At 41.9% G+C, this 26,888-nt stretch overlaps 1 protein-coding gene across 1 annotated transcript in view; it reads left to right on the forward strand.

Moving 5' to 3' along the window:
• The window catches only part of LOC135200239 (heat shock 70 kDa protein 14-like), a gene marked incomplete in the record, with an annotated part of 291,697 nt that overhangs the window by 189,513 nt on the left and 75,296 nt on the right, over positions 1 to 26,888 (forward strand). The window contains 1 exon segment of the mRNA XM_064228688.1: positions 16,588 to 16,690. Within this exon segment, the coding sequence (XP_064084758.1) occupies positions 16,588 to 16,690 (103 nt within the window).

The raw sequence follows: 26,888 nt of genomic DNA on the forward strand, positions 1-26,888 counted from the left end.
GAACAAAATATTTTTGAGAGATTGACAAACTTTCTAGTTTTTTGCCAAGAAGATTCAGTTATTTCTAGAAGCTTAGCCATGTAATTTCCACAATATTTTCTCGGCTTACTTAACCCTTAAACGCCGACTGGACGTATTTTACGTCGACATTTTTTGTCTCTCGGGTGCTGACTGGACATATTTTACGTCGACATACAAAAGTTTTTTAAAAATTCGCGGAAAAATACTTTTAGGCCTACCAGCCGAAAACTCTTGAATCACACGCCTTGGGGGATGCTGGGAGTTCACGGATCAAGGTGTTGTTTTGTTTACAATCGTTACGCAGGCGCGCAAGCGCAAATTTCTTTCTTGCCGCACTAAAAAGTATCTGTGACACATCTCGGAAATTATTTCGTCACTTTGACATAATTTTTTTACCATTTTAAATTAGCCGTTACATGGAGTATTATATATGAAAATGTGCGCATTTTTATGAAAAATACAACAAAAAAATACTCATGATTGTAGCTTTTATCAGTTTTGAGATATTTTCATATAAATAACGATAAGTGCCAAAATTTCAACCTTCGGTCAACTTTGACTCTACCGAAATGGTCGAAAAACGCAATTGTAAGCTAAAACTCTTATATTTTAGTACTATTCAATCATTTACCTTAATTTTGCAACTAATTGGAAGTCTCTAGCACAATATTTCGATTTATGGTGAATTTATGAAAAAACGTTTTCCTTACGTCCGCGCGGTAACTCTTCCGAAAAAAATCATACATGCGATTGTGGTAATGTTTGCACCATTTTAAATTAGCTGTTACATAAAGTTTTATATATGACAATGTGCGCAATTTCATGCACAATACAACTAAAAACAACCCATGGTAGTAGCTTTTATCAATTTTGAAATATTTTCATATAAAAAATGATAAGTGACAAATTTTCAACCTTCGGTCAACTTTGACTCTACCGAAATGGTCGAAAAACGCAATTGTAAGCTAAAACGCTTATATTCTAGTAATATTCAAGCATTTACCTTCATTTTGCAACAAATTGGAAGTCTCTAGCACAATATTTCGGTTTATGGTGAATTTATAAAAAAATTACATTTTCTTTACGTCCGCGCGGTAACTCTTCCGAAAAAATCATACGTGCGTTTGTGGTAATGTTTGCACCATTTTAAATTAGCCGTTACATAAAGTTTTATATATGAAAATGTGCGCAATTTCATGTATAATACAACTAAAAATAGTTGAAGGTTGTAGCTTTTCTCATTTTTGAAATATTTGCATATAAATCACGATAAATAGAAAAAAAAACCACGTTCGGTCAAATTTGACTCTACCGAAATGGTCGAAAAACGCAATTGTAAGATAAAACTCTTACAGTCTAGTAATATTCAGTCATTTATCTTCATCGTTAAACAAATTCGAAGTCTCTAGCACAATATTTAAATTTATGGTGAATTTAAAAAAAAAAACTTTCCTTCCCTCCGCGCGAGGATTCTCCGCCACAAATCTCCGAAATGCGTAAGTCCCATTCTCGGAATATTTGCTCCGTTTCATATTAGGCATTTCATAGAGTTTTATATATGAAAATGTGCGAAATTTCATGTAAAATAAAACGAAAAATATTTGAAAGTTGTAGCTTTTCTTATTTCCAAAATAATTGCATATAAAAAATTATATATAAAAAAAATCGACATTCGTTCAACTTTAACTCGTCAGATATGGTCGAAAACTGCATTTTTAAGCTAATATTCTTACAGTATAGTAATATTAAATCATTTGTCTTCATTTTGAAAGAAATTGGAAGTCTCTAGGACAATATTTATATTTATGGTGAATTTTTGAAAAAAATATTTGTTTACGTCCGCGCGTTACGAATTCATGCATTATTTTGTGATAATATTTTCTCTGTGTTGCTTTTATCGTTTTACAATGTGTTATATACCAAAATGATCGCAATTTAGTGTACATTACAACGAAAAAAAAGTAACTTGTTATCTTTAACCATTTTGCGCACAGCGCGATTTAAATACAATTATATATGAAATTTCGTTTTTGCGCTATCATATATCGCATTATTTATATATGATAATGATAATTTTTTTCCTTTCTGATGGTTCCATACTAAACTTCAGTCAATGACAAAAAAAGGAGCCAAAAATGAACTCTTAATCTTAAAAACTAAGCGCGCTGTGATTTTTTTTTTTACTGCTTCGGCGTTTAAGGGTTAATTTCTCAAACAAATTTAATGCACTATAAACAAAGAACAGTATATCAAGTTTAGGAACACAAAGGCCACCATGATTCAGTTCCTCATTTGTTACCCCATACTATTTATGAACAAGATAACCAGATATAAAAAAAAACTTTTTTGTTTCAATGGATATGAGGAATCTAGTAATTCTCCAGTGCTGCAAATTTGGAAACTTTCTATAAGGTTAATATCCTCTTCACACAGCTCATTTTGATAGCTGGAGCACCGGGGTCAATGAGGATCCAAATTGCTATTATGTTTTCTTATAGCATCATGCTTGACCATTGGGAGCAAACGCTGAACTTTACCAGCAACAAGGACATCCTGCACATCAATATAAACTTTTCTCAAGATCCTCTTGAGAAGTTTTTTGGTGGAAATTTTTTCATTGATCTCAAGGATGTCCTTGTTGCTGGTAAATTTCAGTGTTTGCATCAAATTGTCAAGCATGATGCTATAAGAAAACATAATAGCAATTCGGATCCCCATGCACCCTGGTAAACAACAACAAAAAAGTTAAAAGTAAGAGCATGTGTTAAAGGTGCGCGCTTTTCCCGTTTGCGACCCGACCTTGAGGAGCCAAGCAATGTAGTCTCCAGTCCTCTTTTCAAGTAGTTTATGGTTTTGTACATGAACTTTCCTGCCAGATATATACTTAGCTTACGTCTCTGACGTCACGACAGAATTCAAAACTCGCGGCAAATGCGACAGGTAGGTCAGGTGATCTACCCCACCCGCCGCTGGGTGGCAGGTGTATGAACCAATCCCCCTTTCCAGTCATAATTTTTCTGTCGCCGGTGTCGACTACATCTGTTGTCGATACCTCTCGATTTTGGATTATTACTCGTTTTCGCCCTGGATTGTTTCATCGGACTTTTGGTGAAGTACCTGCTCCTTGGCTTGGCATTTGCGATTTGTGGACCGGTTTTTTATTATTCTTTTGATTATTCTTGGAATTTCATTATTTCTGATTTAGAAATTAAGAAATCAACTATGTTCAGAGTTTGTTCTGTTAGCGATTGTAAGGTGAGGCTACCGAAAGCTGCGGTAGACCCTCACACAGTATGCATGAGGTGTAGGGGGAATGACTGCTCATTTATTAACCCTTGTAATGAATGTGGTAATTTGAATGAAGAAGAATGGAAGGCGCTTTCTTCTTATGTAAGAAAGCTTGAGAAGGACAAGGTTAGGAAAGCTTCATCTAGGAGTTCTAGTAGGTCTCGCGCTAGCGAGTTTGAAGTTGATAACCCTGTTGTAGACGTAGCGCCTTTACCAGTTTCAGCCCCTGCTTCCGCATCGAACCGAAGATGCGCCTTCGGAGGTGGACACTATGAGAGCCACTATTCGCAGCATGGAGCTGAAAATTAAAGTGCTAGAAGGTAAGAGTGATAGCAATTTGTGCAGTGATCCCAGTGCAGTGGAGGGTGCGTCTGATCGGCTCCCTAATGCTTCTAGTCCTAGACCTCTTCCAGACTCCCAGACCCAGTGGAGGAGGAAAGTCGAAAGCCGCAGGAAGGTTAGGGAGAACCCCCACCGGTCAGGCGTCCCCTCGGTAGCGCCTGATGTTCGCTCCCAGGCTACCTTGGATCGCGCCAAGAGAGAAGTCTTACGGCAATACTTCTCGTCTTCGCCTTCTCCTTCACCCAAGCGTGGTTGGAAGCTTCTCGGCCGTCGAAGAGAGCCTGGCAGGCTTCTTCCGCTCTCCCCTCCAGCCCTGAAGTTTTTTCGGAAGATCCTGGATTGGATGTGAAGAAACCGAGGATTTCTTTGGAGTTTCGCTCTCCTAGTAAGGATCGAGCTGCGTCTCCCGTGAAGGACTTTGTCTCCTACACGTGTTTTGGCTAGTCTGCAGGTGCAGATTACGGCTCTGGCTGACTCTTTGATTGTGACTTCTTGTCGTAGGAAGGACGTCTCGCTCCCGGTAAAGAAGTCCAGGCGCTCTTCTCCAGGTTTACGCTATTCGTCAGTAACCGCCCTCTCTCCAGGAGTGGATCGTAGTACGAGGCGCTCTTCAACGGACAGGCGCTCTCCTGCGGACATCGTTTCTCCGTCGGACAAGGGGCATGCTTCCCGTAGACGAGCCTCTCCTGACAGGCGCTCGTCTTGAGACAGGATCTCTCCCGCTGGCAGACGCCAGGAGCCTGGTAGGCGTTTTTCTCATGGTAGCCGCTCTCCTTCAGGCTTCCGCTCTCCTGTGACCAGACGCCCTTTGGTAGACAGGCGCTCTTCTCCTGTCAGCCGCCCTTCGCTTAGCAGGCACCAAGAACCTGGTAGGCGCTCTTCTCCTTCAAGGCGCTCTTCTCCCGATTTTCGCTCTCCTCGAGTTAGGCGCCGGGAATCTGTCAGACGCTTCTCTCCTGGTAGGCGCTCGTCGCCAGAGATTCGCTCTCCTCGCAGCAAGGCGCCAAGAGCTGATAATCGCTTCCCGCATGACAGGCGCTCTTCGCAGGCAGCCGCTCTCCTTTAGACAGGCGCCAGGAGCCTGATAGACGCTTTTCGCCTAATAGGCGCTCTTCGCCTAATAGGCGCTCTTCGCCAGATTTTCGCCCTGCGTTCGTTAGGCGCCAAGAGCCTAGAATACGCCCTCATCCTGACAAGAAGGAGTTTTCAGGCAGAATCTCAACGGAAGTTATGACTTCCCCGGTTAGATGTCAGAGTTCTTCCAGATGTTCTTCCAAGGATGGACTCTCGGCTGAGGACAAGACAGCCTATCATCGTAAGGATCGTGAAGGATCTTCGGCGGAAGAAGAACAGGATCCCTCGAAAGAAGAAATTCCTAAAGATTCCTCCGTTTCTTCATACAAAGCGTTTGACGGAACCTGTTGCTTCAGGAATTCGGAGACGCCCTTTCTCCTGTCGCCCCGCCCTCGCCTCTATCGTTATTTTCGACCTCGAAAACTTCGAAGGTTTCATCCTGTGTCAGGATGAAGCCTGCAATCTCTATGAAGAAGGCGCTTACAGGTTTTGGTGAGTGGCTTCTTTCGAAGGAAGAGAAAGGGAAGACGGTGTTCTCTTTCCCTCCTTCTAAGCTAACTGGAAAACTAGGATTCTGGTATGAATCGAGAGAACCCTTGGGCCTCGTTCTTCCATCCTCGGCAGACTCGGACTTCTCTTCACTGGTGGATTCCTCTTGACGCTCTGCCCTCATGTCTGCTAAGACGACATGGGGGTTGGGGATGAATGAGCTTGACCACCTGTTGAAGGGAATGTTCTGAGTCCTGGAGGTGTTTTAACTTCCTAGACTGGTCTTTGGGCATTTTGGCCAAGAAGACGCAGACCCCGGATTCTATTTCACCTGAGGATCTTATCAGTGTTCTCACGTGTATGGATAAGGCAGTGAGAGATGGATCGAGTGAAGTAGCTTCCCTTTTCGGAGCGGGAGTGATCAAGAAAAGATCTGTTACTGTTCGTTCCTGACGAAATCAGTATCTCATGCTCAGAGAGCCTCTCTCCTGTATTCTCAGCTCTCTCCTCAACTCTTCCCTAAGGAGTCATTTCAGGATGTTTCTTGTGCCCTTTCAGCTAAGGCTACACAGGACATGCTAGCCCAGTCTACCAGGAAGCCTCACTCTTCTTTTCAAGCTAAAACCAAGAGAGAGACTCCAGTTAAGCAGGAGCCCTTTCGAGGAGTCCCTCCTGCCAGAGCTTCTTCCTCTAGAGGATCTAGACCCACTAAACGAGGGAAGACCTTCTCTAGATCCATCAGAGGGAAGAAGTAGGATTCAAGTTCTCCAGACATCAGTGGGTGCCAGACTTCTGAAGTTTGCCGACGTCTGGGCCCAGAAAGGGTGCGGACAACTGGTCACTCTCGATTGTCCGCAAAGGCTACCTCATTCCCTTCTTATCAAGACCTCCGTTGACGACGACTCCGAGGGAGTTGGTAGCCAAGTACAAGGACCCCATCATGAATCAAGCCCTCTCTCTAGCAGTAGATCTTATGCTGGAGAAGGAGGCGATAGAACTAGTGAAAGATCCTCATTCTGCGGGTTTTTACAACAGACTGTTCCTAGTTCCCAAGAGCTCAGGAGGATGGAGACCGGTTCTGGATGTAAGCGCCCTGAATGTCTTCGTAGAAAAAAGGAAGTTCGCCATGGAGACAACTTCTTCAGTGGTTGGCGGGCTCTTCGCCTCTTCGTCCAGGGGACTGGATGGTTTTGTCCTAGATCTTCAGGACGCTTACTTCCATGTGCCTATCCATCCTTCTTCACGGAAGTTTCTGAGATTCATGATGGGAGGGAAGATCTTCCAATTCAGGGCCTTGTGCTTCGGCCTTTCGACAGCCCCTCAAGTTTTCACGGGTTTAGTGAAGAATGTAGCGCAGTGGCTACATTTGGAGGAGTGAGGCTGTCTCTCTATCTAGACGATTGGCTGATCAGAGCAAGCTCACAAGAACGATGTCTGGAGGACCTACAAAAGACACTGACTTTAGCAAGTTCGTTGGGGCTTCTGGTGAACTTCCAGAAGTCACAATTAATCCCCAGTCAAGAGCTGATATATCTGGGGATTCGGATGGTTTCTCCGGATTTTTTGGGCATATCCGTCACCAGAGAGGATTGCTCGTTGCCGAGAGAAACAAACGACCTTCCTAGAGAAAGATGCATGCACAGCGAGGGAGTGGATGTGGAGAGTCTGTTGGGGACACTTTCCTCGCTGGAGCAATTCGTTTCTCTAGAAGGTTGCATCTCAGACCTCTCCAATTCTTCCTTTACCGGAACTGGAGGTGTCTCTCTCTAGACCTGGAATTCTCCTTCATGATATCAAAAGGAATCAAGAAGGACCTTCTGTGGTGGGCAGATCCTCTCCGATTTGCAGAAGGTCTGTCTCTGTACATGCCAAACCCGAACCAAGTATTGTTTCGACGCGTCGGAGACGGGTTGGGGTGCGACCCTAGGGTCAAGAGAAGTGTCAGGCACCTGGGAGGGGGAACAGGTGTCCTGGCACATCAACAACAAAGAGTTGATGGCAGTGTGTGGTTGGCGTTAAAAGCCTTCGAGCCCCACGTCCGAAATGCTATAGTTCAGGTCAACTCGGACAACACCACAGCCTTGGCTTACATAAGAAAGCAGGGGGGGACACCTCTCCTTCTCCCGTACGAAACAGCGAAGGACTTGCTGTTGTGGTCTCAGGCAAGGAAGATCGTTCTCCTCACCAGGTTCGTACAGGGAGAAAGGAATGTCAGAGCCGATCTCCTGAGGCATGAGGAATCAAGTGCTCCCCTCGGAGTGGGACTCTGCACTCCAGAAGTTTGCCAGGACCTGTGGAGGTTATGGGGCAGACCTCATATCGACCTTTTGCGACAGCAAAGAACAAGAGAATAGACCTCTACTGCTCCCCGATCTCGGACCCAGGAGCAGTATCAGTCGAGGCTTTCCTTCTAGACTGGAGAGGTCTGGACGTCTATGCTTTTCCTCCATTCAAGATTCTGAGTCAACACTCAGAAAGTTTGCGGCCTCGGAAGCGACAAGGATGACGCTGGTAGCTCCATTCTGGCCGGCCCAAGATTGGTTCACAGAGGTACTGGAATGGCTGGTGGACTTTCCAAGAGCTCTTCCACAAAGAGTAGATCTGCTCAGACAACCCCACTTCGACAGGTATCACAAAAACCTCCCCGCTCTCAATCTGACTGGCTTTCGACTGTCAAAAGTCTTGTCAGAGCGAAGGGGTTTTCAGCTAAGGCAGCGAAGGCTATCGCCTCGGCTAGAAGGCCCTCTACCCTTAGTGTCTACCAGTCGAAGTGGGACGTCTTTCGCCGTTGGTGCAGAAACCAGAAGCTTTCCTCTTCCAGTACCTCTGTGACCCAAATCGCAGATTTCCCTGGTTTTTCTCAGGGAAAAAATGCGGTCTTGCAGTTTCGACCATCAAAGGATATCGGAGCATGTTAGCAGCTGTGTTTAGGCACAGGAACTTAGATATCTCCAACAACAAAGATCTACATGATCTGCTAAGATCTTTCGAAACTTGCAAGAAACCCTCGTCTCAAATTCCGAGCTGGGAAATCTGGTGAGTGGTTCTTCGATTTCCTGTGAGGTCCTCGAAGTTTCGAACCATCCCCAGTCATCTTCTTTCAAGGATCTTACGAAGAAGGCTCTGTTTCTTTTGGCTTTAGCATCTGCCAAGAGTTAGCGAGCTTCATGCTCTAGAAGGAAGGGTAGGTTTCAAAGGAGATTCCGTGATTTGTTCCTTCCTTCCTTCTTTTCTAGCTAAGAACGAGAACCCCTCAAATCCTTGGCCAAGGAGTTTTGAGGTTCCAGGCTTAGCTCCCCTGGTAGGGGAAGAGCCGGAAAGAACTCTTTGCCCTGTGAGGACTTTAAGATACTACCTCCAGCGGAAGAAGTCTCTTAAGGGCATTAAGGACAGACTTTGGTGCTCTGTAAAGGATCCCAGTAGACCATTGTCTAAAAATGCTTTGTCCTTCTTTATTAGAAGCCTCGTGAAGGAAGCACATTTGGCTTGCGGTGAGGATCAGTTCAAGCGTTTTGAAACTTTTGAAATCAAGGCCTCACGAGGTAAGAGCCATTGCTATGTCCTTGGCTTTCAACAAGAATATGTCACTCCAGAATCTGATGAAAGCAACATTCTGGAGATGCAATTCAGTATTCGCGAACCACTACCTTAGAGACGTCAAGATTACTTACGATAAGTGCTTCGCGTTAGGCCCGTATGTATCGGCGGATTCGGTGCTGGGGCAGGGAGCTGAAGCATATCCTTTTTGTAAATTTTTTCCCCTATTGTTTGTTTGTGTTTTTATGGTTGTTTGAAAGAGGATGCGGGTAGGCATCTCTTTCTATTCGTATTGCTAACATTAGAATGGTTAGGTGATCTGTTTGTGCTAGAGCTCCCTGCATTGGTAGTGGTCAGGCTCTGTCATTTAAGAGGGCGAATCCCCATTGACATGATCCGACTTGGATTCTACTGAGTAAGTGGATATCAAATCCCTTCGGTAGACCCAAAGAGTCTTTTCAGCTGTAGGTCACGCCCTCGCTGTAGCTCTTCAGGCTTTGCAGACTAATAGACAGTAACTATGAAGTCTTCAGCCTTATCAGGTAAGAACCAAGGTTTGTTAGTATCCTACAACAGATGTTGTTTCCCCTTTTTCCTTGTTAGCTCTGTCTCTTTCCCTCCACCAAGGGTGTCAATCAGCTAAGTATATATCTGGCAGGAAAGTTCATGTACAAAAATGATATTGTTATTTTACAATAAAGTTTTGTACATACTTACCTGGCAGATATATACGATTGATGGCCCTCCCAGCCTCCCCTCAGGAGACAGGTGGAAGAGAAATTATGACTGGAAAGGGGGATTGGTTCATACACCTGCCACCCAGCGGCGGGTGGGGTAGATCACCTCACCTACCTGTCGCATTTGCCGCGAGTTTGAATTCTGTCGTGACGTCAGAGACGTAAGCTAAGTATATATCTGCCAGGTAAGTATGTACAAAACTTTATTGTAAAATAACAATATCATTTTGCACTGTACTAGTGTGGGCATTTTATTTCTCTCTCTCTCTCTCTCTCTCTCTCTCTCTCTCTCTTCTCTCTCTCTCTCTCTCTCTCTCTCTCTCTCTCTCTCTCTCTCTCTCTCTCTCTCTCTCTCTACACCAAAGAATACTCATAAAATGTGAGAGATGGATAGGTAGGTAGAAAGGGAAAGTGGTTGATAGAAAGGTTAAGTACACATGTTTCAGGCCCCCTTTATCAGCAGGGTGCTGATAAGCAAAAACCACCACCAACTGAAACACTGTGATTTATGGCGTTTATGCTGCCAATAACCGCTCAATGGCGCCTCTGTTAGGAATGTTATGGTGCCATAACTCTATTATTAGCTGTGCTTTATGACGCCAATAACCGGAACATTGCACTTTATTACCCTAACTTTGCCTTTTTATACAAAACATTACCCATAAATACAGTAATACCCTGAACTTGTGCGAATTCACAAAAGCGCGAACTTTTCATTGGAACCTAACTAATTATCATACGCGAATCCTCCAGAAACACTGCAAAACACTGGAAAAGTATTCATGTTTAATTTATTATGTAAATTTGTAAGTTTTAAAGCTTTTTTGTATAAATTCTTTATTAAAAATTTATTATTTTTATTTTTGTATACACATAAATATGATACAAATGTAATTACACCACCTACAGTTAGTTCATATGTGTACTTTTACACGATGCAATACCCATTCACAAAGTTATGCACTTTTTAAAGAGGATATCCTTTCAGAAACTGTTTAATTTCTGAAGTACTTACTAGCATACTACAATTAGTATAAGTTTTCATGCTTTTAAGTGTAAAATCAGTATGGCGATTCTGTGTATGCTATTTATATTTTTTTTAAATATACAAAGGCAGTACATAATTCACAGCGTTTGTCACTATATAAGACCTTCATGATCAACTAGTAAAACATATCGGACATAACAGAGTTGTTGTTCTGTGAAAATTACTATCTTAACTTTAGAGAAAAGTGCTGGTACAATTTGTATGTACTATGTTAAGTAATTACAGCTCATACATTAATATACTTTCAGAAGTTGTGATTCCATTCATACTTTTTAAAGACGATACCCCTCCAGAGTTTTACCTCGCATGACGTATCTCTCTCTCTCTCTCTCTCTCTCTCTCTCTCTCTCTCTCTCTCTCTCTCTCTCTCTCTCTCTCTCTCTCTCTCTCTCTCTCTCTCAGTTAGCCCTCACACTAGTACATGATTTTGAATTGATTGAATTTTACCTTCACCCTCTGCAAACATTACATATGTACATACATGTTTTCTTTTATTTCATTGCATTGAGTACCTTCGTTATAACAAACTTATGAAATTCACCCAGTGACGCAAACTCCTTTTACTCTGAGGGAAAAAGAAAATGGCATCCCATGAATTATGGGTAACATTTGTATACGTACAAAAATGAACACAAATGTACCTAGTAGTACGTAGTTACTGTAACTATTTTTATGCCAACCAGTTATTTTAAATCAAGTTACAGGACTAATTTCATTCAAAAGTTAGCTTAATACTTAGGGAGCATGATTAGGGTCTTATTTAGTGTTCAAACTCTAGAAGCAAGTATTTATTAACATTTTTAGAGACTGTGCCAAACTTACACGAACTTCCCCTTACACGAAGGGGTCTGGAACCTAACCTCGCATAAATTCGGGGTATTACTGTACACCTAAATTACAATGAAATACATTCACTGTTAAATAACACCATTCAACGCACTTTTTTCATTTTTAAATATATACTGTAGTAAAATAACTGCCCTACATATGCCCAGTTCGGCCATAATACATGGTTGACTTAGCGCCATAGGCTAGGCTAGGTACGTAGTATGTACTGTAAGGGGTAGGCATAATTATTGTTGCTAATAATAAAACATTGAAAATCAAGTCTAATTCTTACAGGAAATCAATAGAATATTAAAAATAAGCCAAATTATGTCTATTATCATAAACTTCAGAAAAATTCCTTAAGTTGCTAGCTAGTGGCTGTGAGCACTGAGCAACCATAAACAGACGTAAACAAACCATCATACAGAGTCTACTGGAATACTGTATACAAAATAACTTTAAAATATCTTTCATTACTTGTTATGGTATTAAATTTTTTTCTCATAAAATATCCTTGTAAAATAGGGGCACTTTTCATAGGTGCTCTGTGCTTTATAATGTGACAATTATCGGTGGAGTAATACCCAATGAAAGTAGGTCCTCATAAATGTATTCCTTTAAATTGGAAAGAATCCCGATAACTTGGGAGCTATCGATATTGCAAAACACTTCACATAATTCGATTATAAAATACTACCAAGAAAATATTGCCCCTTAGTAAACAAGGCTCGAAGTCAGCATGACTGGGAACTACGAATCATGAGCATCGTAACTTTTGTAAGTCAAGCATATCTGGGAAGTACGAATAATGAGCAGACTTCAAAATGTTTTGGCAGGCAAAAGCACTGCCTGAAACTGACAAAAAACACATGCAGACTTTTTTTTAATACTACGTTTATAAATAAAGTAGCTGCAATTCTTAAACCCAACTTTCTTTCGTGAATTACGTTCCATTTGGCATCTAAAGATAGTGATCATGAGGTAAAATTAAATCGACTGATATTTTAAGAACGTAAACAAAACCAGAATGCAAATGGAAAATCACTATGTTTGTATTATAATTCGATGATATAGTAACAATACATGCAATATGATTAGATGCAGAAAAACAAGGGTTTTATTAAAATAAAAATTATTCTCAATACACAAATATTATTGACTTTTACTAATGAATATGTGTCGGTGTATGTAACAACCTAACCCAAGCAACACAGAGTCTCTCTCTCTCTCATTCCCAGTTTTTTAAATTACAGATGAAGCAATTGTAAACCTTTAATACAGACATGAGCAACAAAATCGTGAAACAGCTGATTTCCGACACCATTTGCCATCATTATCATCATCATCTTCTTCCCAGCTGGTTCCCATTTTTATATGGGGTCGCCATTTCGGATGAGCTGTTTCCATCTATTTCTATCCTGCGCTTCTGCATCATTAATTCCCCTCTCATGTAAGTCTCTTCTCACACAGTCCTTCCATCTCGTTCTTTGTCTCCCTCTTCTTCTTCTTCCTTGAACCTCCATCCCCTTAGTAGGTCTCCCAGCGTGGTCCTCATCTCTCCTCAACAGGTGTCCATACCATCTCAGCCTCCCCCTCCTGCACTTTCTTTGATACTTCCACCACCTTAGTTGACCCCCTTATGCAGTCATTTCTGATCCTATCCTCTTTTGTCACCCCAAACATCCACCTAAGCATTCTCATTTCTGCCACATCCATCTTCTTCTCCTCTGTCTTTCTCATGCTTGCTGTTTATGTACCATACAGCATTGCTGTTCTTACTACCGTCTGGTGAAATTTTCCTTTTAACGTCAGCGGTACTCTTTTGTCACAAAGAACTCCAGAGGCCGCTCTCCATTTGTTCCAGCTTGCCTGTACCCGATGTTTTACTTCTTCCATACTTCCAAAGCATCCCAAATACTTAAACTTCTCAACTCTTTATTTGTTCTCCACCAAGCTGAATACTTTCTCTAGCATCCCCTTCATTGGTGGTACACATATATTCTGTCTTAGATCTACTTATTGTCATTCCTCTGTCCTCCAGTACTTGTCTCCATCTTTCCAATTTAATTTCCAGATCTTCCCTGTTCTCTGCGCACAGAACAGTATCATCCACATACAATATGTTCCGTAGTACTGCCTCATTTACTTCCTCTGTTATAACATCCATCACTATGTTAAAGATCAATGGGCTCAGAGCCGATCCCTGGTGTAATCCTACTCTAACCTCAAAACCCTCTGCTTCCCCAACACTGCTCCTCACTCTGGTAAATACATTCTGGTACATCTCTCGTATCAATTGCGCATACTTTTCTGGCACCATCTTCTCCCCCAGACTCCTCCATACCTCTTGTCTTGGGACTCGGTCATAAGCCTTTTCAAGGTGAATGAATACCCTTTGCTTTTCCCCGAATTTCTCCATTAGTTGCCTCAGACAAATTATACCATCTGTTGTTCCCCTTCCCTTCATAAATCCCATCTGCTCTTTACCTATTTGTACTTCTTCTCTCAGTCTAGCATCTATCATCCTTTTCCGTATCTTCAAAGTGTGGTACATCAGTTTAATACCCCTATACTAATTACCACACTCTTGGACATCGTTTTTCCCTTTAAAAATTGGGATCAATATACTCCCACGCCGATCATTTAGTATCTTTTCCTGCTCAAGGATGTTTATCGTAAGATCGTACAGTATATCCATTCCATCTCCTAATGCTTTCCATTTCTCCTCAGGAATCATGTCTGGTCCAGTTGCCTTCCCATTCTTCATCATCTTCAGTGCATTTAGTACCTCTTACCTAGAAAACCTCATTACGATGCCAATGTTCACTTGCCCATCCTCTCTTATTAGTCTATTATTTTCTTCATTTAACAACTGTTTGAAATATTCTTTCCATCTCTTCACATTGTCTTCCTCCTTTCTAAGTACTGCACCATCTTGATCTTTTATTTGTTTGATATGTGTAATATCTTTGGTGCTCTTATTTCTAGCCTTTGATAGCTTGATCATCATCTTTAATCCTTCCTTTGTTCCCAGCTTATTATACACATCATCATACAACTTTGCTTTAGCTTGGGCTACTACCTTTTTCATCACCTTGTTTTTCTCTCTGAACCTATCTCTGTCTGCCATTGGCTGTGACTCTTCCCATCTTTTCTTTCCCTCCTTATCTTTTACTAATTTCTCAATGTCTTCATCCCACCCATATGATACCAGATGTGTCTCCTAGCAGCTACTTTCCATGCCTTCTCATTATTGCTTTATTTCATGCTCACCATTCTTGAATATCATCAATTCCTATATCAATATCCTCCAAAACCCTCCTCTTAAACACACTCTTCTTATCCCCTTCCCTCACTAATTTGTACCATTTAATTTTCCTTATCCCTTTAGCTTTGGTTTTTCTTTCCCTTTTTATCTTTAAATCCATACATAGCAGTCTGTGTTTGGGGGGGCTACATGGTTGCCTGGAATAACTTAGCAGTTCTTGACCTCCACCAGCTTTGCTCCACTATAATGTAGCTTATATCCATCACCCAACTCTTTAGCTTTATTTTCTTTCTATTGCATTTCTTGCACACACAACATCATCTTTTTTTTCTCTCATCAAGTCAACCAATTCTCTACCTCTCCCAGTCATGGACCCAGTATTAAGATGACATACTCTAAATCCAAAGTGAGCTTGCTGCTTTAGCTGCACCCGCTCCTGATACAGTAGCCCTCACCTTATCACAGAGTTAAGGCGATGTCTCTGTGTGTTGTTTACAGAGTTGGCCCAAGCATTACCTCTTTCCATATTCCAGCTCCTTCCATTTTTAGGTTTTGGCACAGATTTTTACAGCTGGATGCCCTTCCTATTTATCCGGGCTTGGGACCAGCACCCTTAAGGAATTACTTGTCCCCCAGGTGACTAGGTTTTTGCTGTCACTATCAAAAGAAGAAAAAAGCGCAGGGGAAATTGATGTTCAAAACTAGCAAAATCACACTTAATGCTTATACAATCAAGTATTGTACCACTTTTAAACCAAACATTGTTAATTTACAAGAAAGTATTTAAATTACATATCTTCCACCATCCAAGTGTAATGGCAATGAAGATATCGATTGCTCAATCAGCCGAGATTTTGAGAACATAAACAATATCGAATGCAAATGGCAAATGATGATAGTGCTTATATTCTGTAAAATAAGTATAACTTTTTCAAATTATCATTTTCTCCAGAAAATATTTATTTTTAGGCCTATAGACCTTTTTGGCTTTTAGAATTACGGATAGATAGAGATCCTACTCTTGTAATAAAGTGAGAACTCGCTCATCCTAAGTCTTATTATGGTAATTATCCACGACAATTGCTATAATTAGTTGTTTTGTTTACAGTATCCAAAGTTGTATCACTAGTGATTCACTTGAATAATGTATGGATTTTACCATTATTAGGTTATAAATGTTTTGTTTACAGTGACAATAATTTGTTGATAGTTGTGACTGTAGCCAACTATTGATACGACTCGACACTTCAAGGGTTAGCCTATCATTAAAAATCTCACAGCATTTTAAGGATGTCACGGAATGCCTCTTACATTATAATTTTCAATAATCTTAAGTTCAATTGTGGTTCTTACCGTTTTCTTCACCAAATGAGCATAGGAACAACGCCTATTATCGGCGACTGACCGAAACCACTTTTGTTTACAAAAATCGTATGATTAATTGGGTCGGTTTCCGGATTTTTGGTTGAGCTCAGATCATTCACTCAAAATTTTCTGTTGAAATCTGCTTATTTTGAGTTCTAATACGATCGAGTTCCGGGTCTCCACTGCAGTTTTAAAGATGAGGGCCATCACTGTTCTTTGTGATTGGCTAAACAGCTTCAGCCTTCAAAGAGGAATTGTAAGTGTAGGAATAATTGAAAAGAAACCACAACAAGTGGCAGAACAATAAACACTGTATACAGTAACCATAAGGAATCTAACTAGATCATGGTCTGGATAACTTCCTTTTTGGTTTACTATTAGGAAGCTGAGTATTCCTTTGTGATGGGAATATTTTTGAGTGGAGACTGTAAGGAAATAAAGAGCACAATAATTAGTTAAATAAGAATTTGTGTATTTTGTTATTAATTTCATTATATAGTTATGTTTCATTGTTGAATTTGTAATCTTTTACTTTTCAGAAAATAGAGAGGGAGACCCCTTAAAGAACTCTCATCCTTTTCTCTTTTCAGAAAGTACAAAGGAGACCCCTTAGAGAACAGACGTTCAAAAAGAAAACTTTACAATGCTGCTGAGAATAGTAAACATGTCCTTTCTACAATGGGGACAGCTCAGGTATTTTTTATATTGGATTTTTATAGAATAAAATATTTTGATACATTAGTATAATTTGTATTTTTCTATTATGTGTGCAGTTTGAGCCACTCCCTGTTTCAGTGTTATCTGAATCAGCACAGTTATGCAAAATGTTCTCATTTCGAGGTCACTCGTGGAGTGAGTTCTCTTCACTCTTCTGTTTCCTTCTTGTCCAGGCCTTCTTCAAATCTTGTTCTTCCATGATTTTATTGTCCATCCTACAGGCCTTCGTCTTCCTATTTTTAGGACTACAAATTTTTTTAAAGTGTTCCCCATCCTCTCTCGCCACATTTCAAACCATCTCAGTTTTTTAAATTGCAAACTATTAACTGTATTTTTAATTGTACTTCAGTCCACATCTAATGGGTGCAATTGCATGGTCACAACTTTTCAAAACCTTTTATTTGTGATGAATATCTTTGAAGTTAGCTTACATCTTTGGGCCATTAGTTAGGATTAGCATATAGGTGAACAAAATCATTGTACTTGGCTGACCCAGATGGCGCCTATAATCACCTATTTCCCACCAGGGGGTGATGGAATGCTTATGTTCATGTCAGAATTTGTTCAACTGTATCCTCAGTTTTTCAGTGGGAATTGGCTGTACTAATTTTAATTATAGTTTGGCATATTTTCTGCTGTATAGTGTTTAAAAAAATAACAGGAATTTGTGGACATTTCTCTTAGAAAAATACTGCAAATAAGTAAATTTCCTGCGAATAATTGGGCATATGTTCCAGAGAGAAGTCCATGAATAAGTGAGTCTGCAAATAATGGCAGGTTAACAGTACAGTATTTTGCAGTCAGAAATAGAAATGTTATTCTCTGTAGGAATGAGTTTTTGTGTAGACTGAATGCATCTGGTTGGGCATGATGTTCACAGTGTTAGTTACTGGTAAGGGTAATGAGTGTGATTTTCTTCCTGTGAAGAATGTAAGGAGTCTTTGATGAGGCAATGAATATTTTGTGAAGTATCAGAAGATGCAAGAGGCCAATAGATTGTGTAGATAATTAGTTAGGTCTGGCTGAAAGTTTGTTCTATCTATTCTGTCATCTTCTAGTTAGCAAATAAGGTATGATTATGAAAAATATATACAATTATAATTTCCTCACTTAAACTAAAAATACAGTGTTTGACTGGTGGGCACACTGCAGGATGCTGAGATGTACAGTTTGGATGCTTGATAACTACAAATCTCAACTAATGACAATTTTTGGATGCTTGATAACTACAAATTGTATCTAATGACAATTTTCTTTTTAAATGTTTTAAAAGCCCATAGAATTTAAATACCGTAGAACACTGTCATAGCTGTAGGTGAGAGGCACCTCAAATTAGCAGACTTCATTATTTAACAGACTCACTCAAGTCCAATAACAATGATAAAAATGTTTTTTACTTTCCAAACTAAACTGGTAAGTATGATAGGGTTAGTGGACTATAAACCAAAGCTTTTTTGTTTCTGTCTGTGAGGGTGAATGCTTTATGATCAAAATCTTTACAGCAATATCATTTCAAGTACATCTTACATTACCCAGAGAGAGAGAGAGAGAGAGAGAGAGAGAGAGAGAGAGAGAGAGAGGGATGAGGAGAGAAGGAGGAGAGAAGAGAGGAAGAAGGAGGAGAGAGGGAGAGAGAGAAGAACCTGTTTATGGTCATTATGGGGCTGAACCTGGAATGCCCTAATAGATGCATAACTACATTATAAGTATGCGGTAAATAATTTTTATCGTAAAAATCAATATTTAGTTACATATACAATATGAAAAAATACAGTAATTAGTGAATAAATAGTGTTGCTCTGCAAAGAAAGAGCAAATGACTAATACAGGCAGTCCCTGGTTATGAGTGGGGGTTCTGTTCCTAGGGGTATACCGATAAGCGAAAACCACCGCAACCGAAACTCGGCGATGTATGGCGCCGATAACTGGAACCCAGTCCATTATGACACCATAAATTGCCAATTTTATGGCACCACTGGACAAGCCCTATAAAACCAGATCGCCGATAACTGGGGGCTGCCTGTCATAATTTTAGAGATATAGTCAATAAAAAAATCTGCAGATTATTGAAAGTTCCCTTTGGAAAAGTGAATGATGGGTTTCACAAAAATCTGGGAGAAAGTAGAGAGTGGAAATGTGAAATACGTAAAACGGGGGAGCACTGTTTACTTATTCAATCCAGGCAGTCCCTGGTGATCAGCCGGGGTTGAATTCCGACGGCCTGATGATAAGCGAAAATTGCTGATAACCATACACCGATTTTTGGGGCTCATTGGCGCAGATAACCGTAATTTGGTGCTGATAACTGGTTAACGGTGCCTCTGTTAGGTATGTATTAGCACCAGTACTCTACCATCTGTGCCGATCATTGGAAATCGTTGCATTTTGGCACCAGAAATCATCAGTTCTCAGCGCTAGACAATCTCCATCAAACCCGACCGCTGATAACCGAGGCTGCCGATAACCAGTAACTGCCTACTTATTTTTAAAAATGTACAATTTATGTCACAGCAATCCCACCAAAAAATAGTCTTTATAATTGTGTTTTTTTATGGAGAAATGATCGAAACTGGAGACAATACAGTCGACTCCCTGTATTCACGAGGGATGTGTTCTAGACCCCCTGTAAATAGCTAGAATCTGCCGATGTTTAGGAATTCCTATAAAAATGCTTATATGTACCTGTTTTTTTTTAAATAGTTTTATCAGAAAATGTGCATTTAATCATGAAATTGATATGAAAATATAGTAATTTGTGGATATTTCTCCTAGAAAAATATAGCAAATAGCTTACGTCCCTGACGTCACGGCAGAATTTCAAAACTCGCGGCAATCGCCGATTGGGTAGTCAGGTGCACCACCTGTGCGCCCTCTACCCAGGTACGTAGAACCGTTCCAACTATTCCTCAGATCTTCCCTGCCGCCGCTACGGTGACATCGTTGGAACTTCGCTCGCTAGCCCGTGTCTTTTGCAGTATTATTTGGTGAAGTACACTTTGGCTTTGGCTTTCGCTTGAATTGGATTTTGATTTTGGATTTTTCTTGACTTTCGTTGGTTTGACCTTTGCTTGTTTTTTATCTCTCTTTTTGATTTCTCATCATGACTGATTCTGCTTCAAGTTTGAGAATGTGTGTGAAAGGTTGCAAGACTAGACTTGCTAAATCCTCTTTAGATCCTCATTCTATTTGTAGTAAATGCAGAGGAAAAGTTTGTGAGATAGGTGATAGATGTAATGAATGTGTGGGCTTGCCTGAGACTGAATGGATTGAATATTACCGCTATGTGCGCAAATTAGAGAAGGATAGGATAAGGAGAGCGAAGAAGACCTTGTCTCGCTCCTCCATAGACAGTCAAGGAATAGATAGTTCTCTATCCCTCGATAATCCTATTGATCCTCCTCCTGTTGTATCATTACCAAATCCAGTTTCAGAAACAGGTAAAAGTCCATCATTACAGGACATGATGACGGCCATTCAAGCCCTTGGTCAACGGGTAGAATCCCTGGCACAAGACAGGGATAAATTATGGTCTAATATGAGAGATATTAAAGTGAATAGGGAAATTAGTGCAAGTGCAGTGGAGGGTGCGGCCACTCGGACTTGTCGTGTTCCTAGTCCTAGACCTCTTCCAAGCTTACCAACCCCTGTGAGAAGGAAAGTCGACCGACGAAGGGAGGCGAGAGGTTTTAGCTCCCGAGCGGTCGTCCCCTCGAGCGTACCTGTAGACGATCCCCAGGATGCTCACCCTCGCTATAGGAAAGGCGAGGTTAAAGTGTTTTCTTCGTCGTCTGACGACGCAGTACCCAGACGGGGCTGGCGTCAGACTTCGAAATCCAGACCCATTAAAAGAAAATATCAGGACGCCGAGCGTCTTGATACTGGACGCCAGGACGAAAATCGTCAAGAGCGTCCAGGATGTAGTCATTGGAGCAGCCCGGAGTGCTTCCCTTCAAGTTCCGATATTTGCTCTCCTTCCAAATTAAGACGTAAGACGTCGCACAGGCGGCCATCGTCTTTGGTAGGAGGCAAGGAAATATTGGAAAGGGGGAAACCTTCGGTGCAAACTGCAACTCCGGATCGTTTCTCTTTCGATTCCGATGCTTGCTCTCCTGCCAAATCAAGACGCATGATGTCGCACAAGCGGCCGTCGTCTTTGGCAGGAAGTAAGGAAGGATCGGACGAAGGGAGACTTTCGGTGCGTGCTACAACTCCTGATCGCTCCCCTTTCGTCTCCGATGTTTGCTCTCCTACCAATATAAGACGCAAGATGCCGCACAGGCGGCCGTCGTCTTTGGTAGGAGTAAAGGAAGCATCGGACGATTGGATGCCTTCAGTGCATGCTCCTGCTCCTCCTTCGGATTGGCATTCTTCAGGCCTTTCATCTCAAGACGAACAGAATGAAGAGAGAGATTGACTTTGCAACTTCTCTAGTCTGTCCCCAGCAGCAAGAAGCTCCGCAGTTTTCCGTACTGCAAGATTTTAAGCAGAAACTCTCCTCTCTTATGCAGTCATATCAACCTGCTACTCTTACTGTTAAACGCCAGGACGAAAAACGTCTTAAAGCATGACGACAGGACGAAAAACTTCTTGAAGCAAGACGCCAGGACGAAAAAAAGTCTTGAAGCAAGACGACAGGACGAAAAGCGTCTTGAAGCAAGACGCCAGGACGAAAAAAGTCTTGAAGGAAGACACCAGGACGAAAAACGTCTTGAAGCAAGACGCCAGGACGAAAAACGTCTTGAAGCAAGACGCAAGGACGAAAAACGCCTTGAAGCAAGACGCCAGGACGAAAAGCGTCATGAGACAGGACGCCAGGCATCAAGGTACTGGACGACAAGACTCCAGGCATCAAGAAACTGGAAAGCAGGATGCACAAACGAAACATGACATCGCTACAATAGTTATGTCTCAATCAGAAGAAAGGAATGAAGACATCCCCCATTCTCCTTTTGATCAGATGCAAGTCGTTTCCGAGGAAGACAATCAAACAGATCTACAACCTTCAGCAGATCTTAAAAGGCTTATGAAAGTTTTTGCGGAACTTTTTCCAGATGGTATTATCGCGCTCTTCGAAAAGAGCCTTGAAATTAATGAAGGAATGGATGGACTCTAAGAAAGACCAGGGAAAAACAGCTTTCTCATTTCCTCCGGCCAGATTAGCTTCCAGATCCAGCATCTGGTACGACACTGGAGAAGTCCTAGGTTTGGGAGTTCCAGCTTCTTCCCATGGGGACTTCTCTAGTCTTGTGGACTCTTCTCGTCGGACGGCCATGGGGAAGACGAAAGTGTTTTGGTCTTCCACTGAAATGGACCACCTCCTCAAAGGGATTTTTAGAGCCTTCAAAGTCTTCAACTTCCTAGACTGGACTCTGGGTTCGTTGGGGAAGAAAATTGAAAACTTGAAGTCTACCAAAACGAAAGAACTCGTTCACCTTATGTCATGCATTGACAAAGCGCTTCGAGACGGGTCGAACGAGCTAGCAGCCCTTTTCTCAGCTGCAATCTTGAAGAAATGGGCCCAATTTTGTTCGTTTCTTTCGAGTGGAGTAACGCTCACTCAGAGAGCGGAACTGCTTTTCGCTCCCCTTTCAACTCATCTTTTTCCGCATAGTTTGGTAAAAGAAGTATCCTCAGCTCTGACCCAAAATGCGACACAAGATCTGATGACTAAAGCAGCAAGGAGAGTTGTTCCGTCAAGTTTTGCAGGACAGAAACTCAAAGAAACCACTCCTCTACCACGTAGTTCTCGGCCCTTTCGAGGTAGATCCCTCAGGAGAGGGAATGCAAGACCTATTACAAAAAACTCCAAGAAAAGAGGCTTCAGAGGAGGAAGTAATAAAGTCTGACAAAGTTCTTCTTCAGACAGTGGTAGGAGCCAGACTCAAAAAAATTCTGGCAAACATGGAGAAAAAGGGAGCAGATCCTTGGTTTATTCAGCTTCTCAAAGAAGGATACAAGATCCCTTTCTGGAAAAAACCCCCCTTAGCAGAAAGACCGATCGATCTGTCAGCCAAGTACAGAGAGGAGTCCAAGACTCTAGCGATACAACAAGAGGTTTCTATGCTAATTCAGAAGGAGGCAATAGAAAGAGTTTGGAACCTGGAATCTCCGGGGTTTTACAGTCTATTATTCCTGGTCCCCAAGAACTCGGGCGGATGGAGACCAATTTTGGACGTGAGTTCCGTGAATATTTTCGTGAAGAAAACAAAATTCACTATGGAGACAACGAAATCAGTTCTTGCTGCAGTCAGACGAGATGACTGGATGGTTTTGTTGGATCTCCAGGATGCTTATTTTCACGTCCCGATCCACCCGAACTCCAGAAAGTATCTAAGATTTGTTTACAAGACAGAAACATATCAATTCCGAGCTCTTTGTTTCGGTCTAAATACCGCACCTCAAATTTTCACAAAACTTATGAGCAACGTAGCAGCAATGCTACACAAGAAACGCATCAGAGCCTCATTGTATCTGGACGATTGGCTCCTCAGAGCCCATTCCTACGCCGACTGTCTGGAGAATCTTCAGGAAACAATTCGATTATCAGAAGACCTAGGCCTTCTGATAAACCACCAGAAATCCCAACTGATCCCATCCCAGGAAATCTTGTACTTGGGGATGAGGATTCAGAGTCAGGTTTTTCGGGCTTTTCCGTCCACATTGAGAACGGAACAAGCTTTAGAGAAAATAAGAAACTTCCTAAAGAAACAGAAGTGCTCTGCGAGGGAATGGATGAGTCTGCTGGGGACCCTTTCCTCGCTAGAACAGTTTGTCTCCTTTGGAAGAGTGAACCTACACCCTCTGCAGTTTCATCTAAATCAGCATTGGGACAAGAAGAAGACACGAGTCAATGTGTATTCCCGTTTCGAACGACATGAAACACTAGCTACAGTGGTGGAACGATCCCGTCAAGCTCCAGGAAGGCCTCTCCCTAGAGCAGAGGAACCCAGACCTAGTGTTTTTTTCCGACGCCTCGGACTCGGGCTGGGGAGCAACACTGGGGAAGTTAGAAGTCTCTGGCTTCTGGAACAAGGAGCAAGAAAAGTTCCACATCAATCTGAAAGAATTGACTGCAGTTTTCCTAGCTCTCAAGGAATTAGAGAGCGTAGTACGGAACAAAGTGGTACAGGTCAACTCCGACAACACAACGGCGTTGGCCTACATCAGCAAACAAGGCGGGACACACTCAGAGTCTCTGTACACGAGCAGCAAGAGAACTGCTCCTCTGGACGAAAGAAAAAACGTGATTCTGGTAACACGCTTCATTCAGGGAAAAAGAATGTGAGAGCAGACATCCTGAGCAGAAAACATCAAGTCTTGACAACAGAATGGACTCTCCATCAGGAAGTTTGCAAGAGTCTATGGCGAATCTGGGGGCGCCCTTGCATAGATCTTTATGCAACAGCGCAGACAAGAGGGATGAAGACTTACTGTTCTCCAGTCCCAGACCCCGAAGCAATCCACATAGATGCGTTCCTTCTGAATTGGACACATCTAGACGTGTACGCCTTTCCCCCATTCAAAGTAGTACACAGAGTGTTGCAAAAGTTTGTGGCTCATGAAGGAACCAGGATGACTGTAGTGGCACCCTTCTGGCCGACAAGAGAATGGTTCACAGAAGGGTACTGTAATGGATGGTGGACACCCAAGAAGCCTTCCGTTAAGAGTAGATCTACTCAAACAGCCCCATTTGGAAAGGTATCACCAAAACCTCCAAGCTCTTCAGCTAACTGCCTTCAGACTATCGAAAAACTCACAAGAGCTAGAGGATTTTCGAGGGAGGCAGCTAGTGCAATTGCAAGAGCAAGGAGGTCTTCAACCATTAAGGTATACCAATCGAAGTGGGAGACTTTTAGAGGATGGTGCAGGGACAACTCTATTTCCTCTTCCAGTACCTCTGTGACTCAGATAGCAGATTTTCTGCTATACCTCAAGAAGAGACGTAACTTTTCTGCTTTTCACTATCAAGGGTTATAGGAGCATGCTAGCAGCTGTCTTCAGGCATAGAAACCTTAATCTATCTGATAATAAGGATCTACAAGATCTTCTTAGATCCTTCGAGACAACTAAGGAAAGAATACAATCCTCAACATCTTGGAATTTGGATGTAGTCCTCAAGTTTCTCATGAGTGACAGGTTCGAACCCTTACAGGAAACATCCTTTAAGGACCTCACCATGAAAACTCTCTTCCTGATTAGCCTAGCAACAGCAAAGAGGGTCAGTGAAATCCATGCCTTCAGCAAAACTGTAGGCTTCAGACAGGGCAAAGCCATCTGCTCGCTACAGTTGGGATTCCTAGCCAAAAACGAACGCCCCTCTCAACCCTGGCCCAAGTCATTCGAAATTCCGAACCTCTCGGATCTCACGGGTGAGGAAGCAGAGAGAGTTCTTTGTCCGGTAAGGTCTCTGAGGCATTACTTGGAAAGAACGAGACAATTACATGGCACTTCAGAAGGGCTTTGGTGTTCGGTCAAGAAGCCCTCTCTGCAAATGTCGAAGAATGCGCTATCCTTTTTTATAAGGAAATTAATTAGGGAAGCGCATTCAGCATGTACTGAAGCGGATATGAAGCTACTTAAAGTTAAGACTCACGAGGTTAGAGCCGTAGCAACCTCGGTAGCATTTAAACAAAATAGATCCCTTCAGAATATCCTGGACGCAACATTCTGGAGGAGCAAGTCAGTTTTTGCGTCGCACTATCTTACGCAAGTGCAAACTTTGTATGAGGACTGCTACACACTGGGTCCGTTTGTAGCAGCTCTTTCAGTAGTGGGAAAAGGGTCTACCCCTTAAAACCCATAATCCAATACTCTTTTTCTTATCTTGGAACTATTGAAAAGTTATGGTTGTTTGTGGAGACTGGATGCAGTCTTCCACAATCATTGATCTTTAGTCAGGTGATCAACTTGTTCCTTAGTAGCGTCCGGAACAAGAGTATTGTAGGGAGTCTAGTCACATAGAGGTTTGACCGGTTGACAGTCTCCAAGAGGTCTTCAGCCCCCTGGGTGGATCGCTGGACCTCATAAGGAAAGCAAACACAATGAGACAGGATATCATTAAAGTCAGCTTCCTTAACAGGTACGAACCCGTAAGTTTGTTTTTATTAACACTTATGTCAGTTCCAACGATGATAGCTGTCTCTGACCCTCCACCAAAGGTGTTAATCAGCTATATATATAACTACCAGGTGAGTTAGATGTTTGAAAATGTTATTTTCATGATAAAATAAATTTTTGAACATACTCACCTGGTAGTTATATATAATTAAATTCCCACCCTCCTCCCCTCTAGAGACTATGGGCATGGAAGATCTGAGGAATAGTTGGAACGGTTCTACGTACCTGGGTAGAGGGCGCACAGGTGGTGCACCTGACTACCCAATCGCCGATTGCCGCGAGTTTTGAAATTCTGCCGTGACGTCAGGGACGTAAGCTATATATATATAACTACCAGGTGAGTATGTTCAAAAATTTATTTTATCATGAAAATAACATTTTACAATAAAAGCTTCTTTCTTTTACCTTGAGCATTATCATCACAATTATTTAAGAATCTGTTAAGCATCCCTTGGTACCCAAGTACGCAAGTGATTTTTTTACTCAGAACTTCTGTATTCCCTGGAAAAGTTCTGTTTCATCTGGTCACATTTTTGCAATGTGCCTTGGACTGCCTTCACCTTCACAGTATCTCCCCCACTTCTCAATGGTGATGTGCATGTTGGTGTTTTCTTCTTCATCTGGGTGTTAAAATGCATCAGGAAGGACGACTTCATGCCTTTGATGTACTTAAAAGATGCAATTTTTCAAATACCCATCCATCAGTCGTCTTGGAAGTTCCTCTGTTTTACCTTGTGGGGAGAGGGGGGACAGTCTTTCAGTTCAGGGGACTGTTTTGGGGTCTAGGTTCCCTCCCAACCTTTTAGGGCTCTAGATCCCCCCAACCCCCAACCCCGAGTGTTCACTGTCATTTCAACTTGGGCCCATTCGCTCAGATGTCGTTGAGATATCTTGATGCTTGGCTAGTTCTGGCAAGCTTGTTGCTCTAGTTGCTATAGGACAGACAGTCTCCTAAAATGTTGTCATGACCTGAGTGTAGTGGTAAACTTTGAAAAGATGGATCTCACACCCAAGTATATGGTAAAGTACTTGGACATGATGGTAAACATGGCAGCAG

Source organism: Macrobrachium nipponense, chromosome 26 (assembly GCF_015104395.2).
Source record: "Macrobrachium nipponense isolate FS-2020 chromosome 26, ASM1510439v2, whole genome shotgun sequence".
In the NCBI taxonomy this organism is placed as follows: domain Eukaryota; kingdom Metazoa; phylum Arthropoda; class Malacostraca; order Decapoda; family Palaemonidae; genus Macrobrachium; species Macrobrachium nipponense.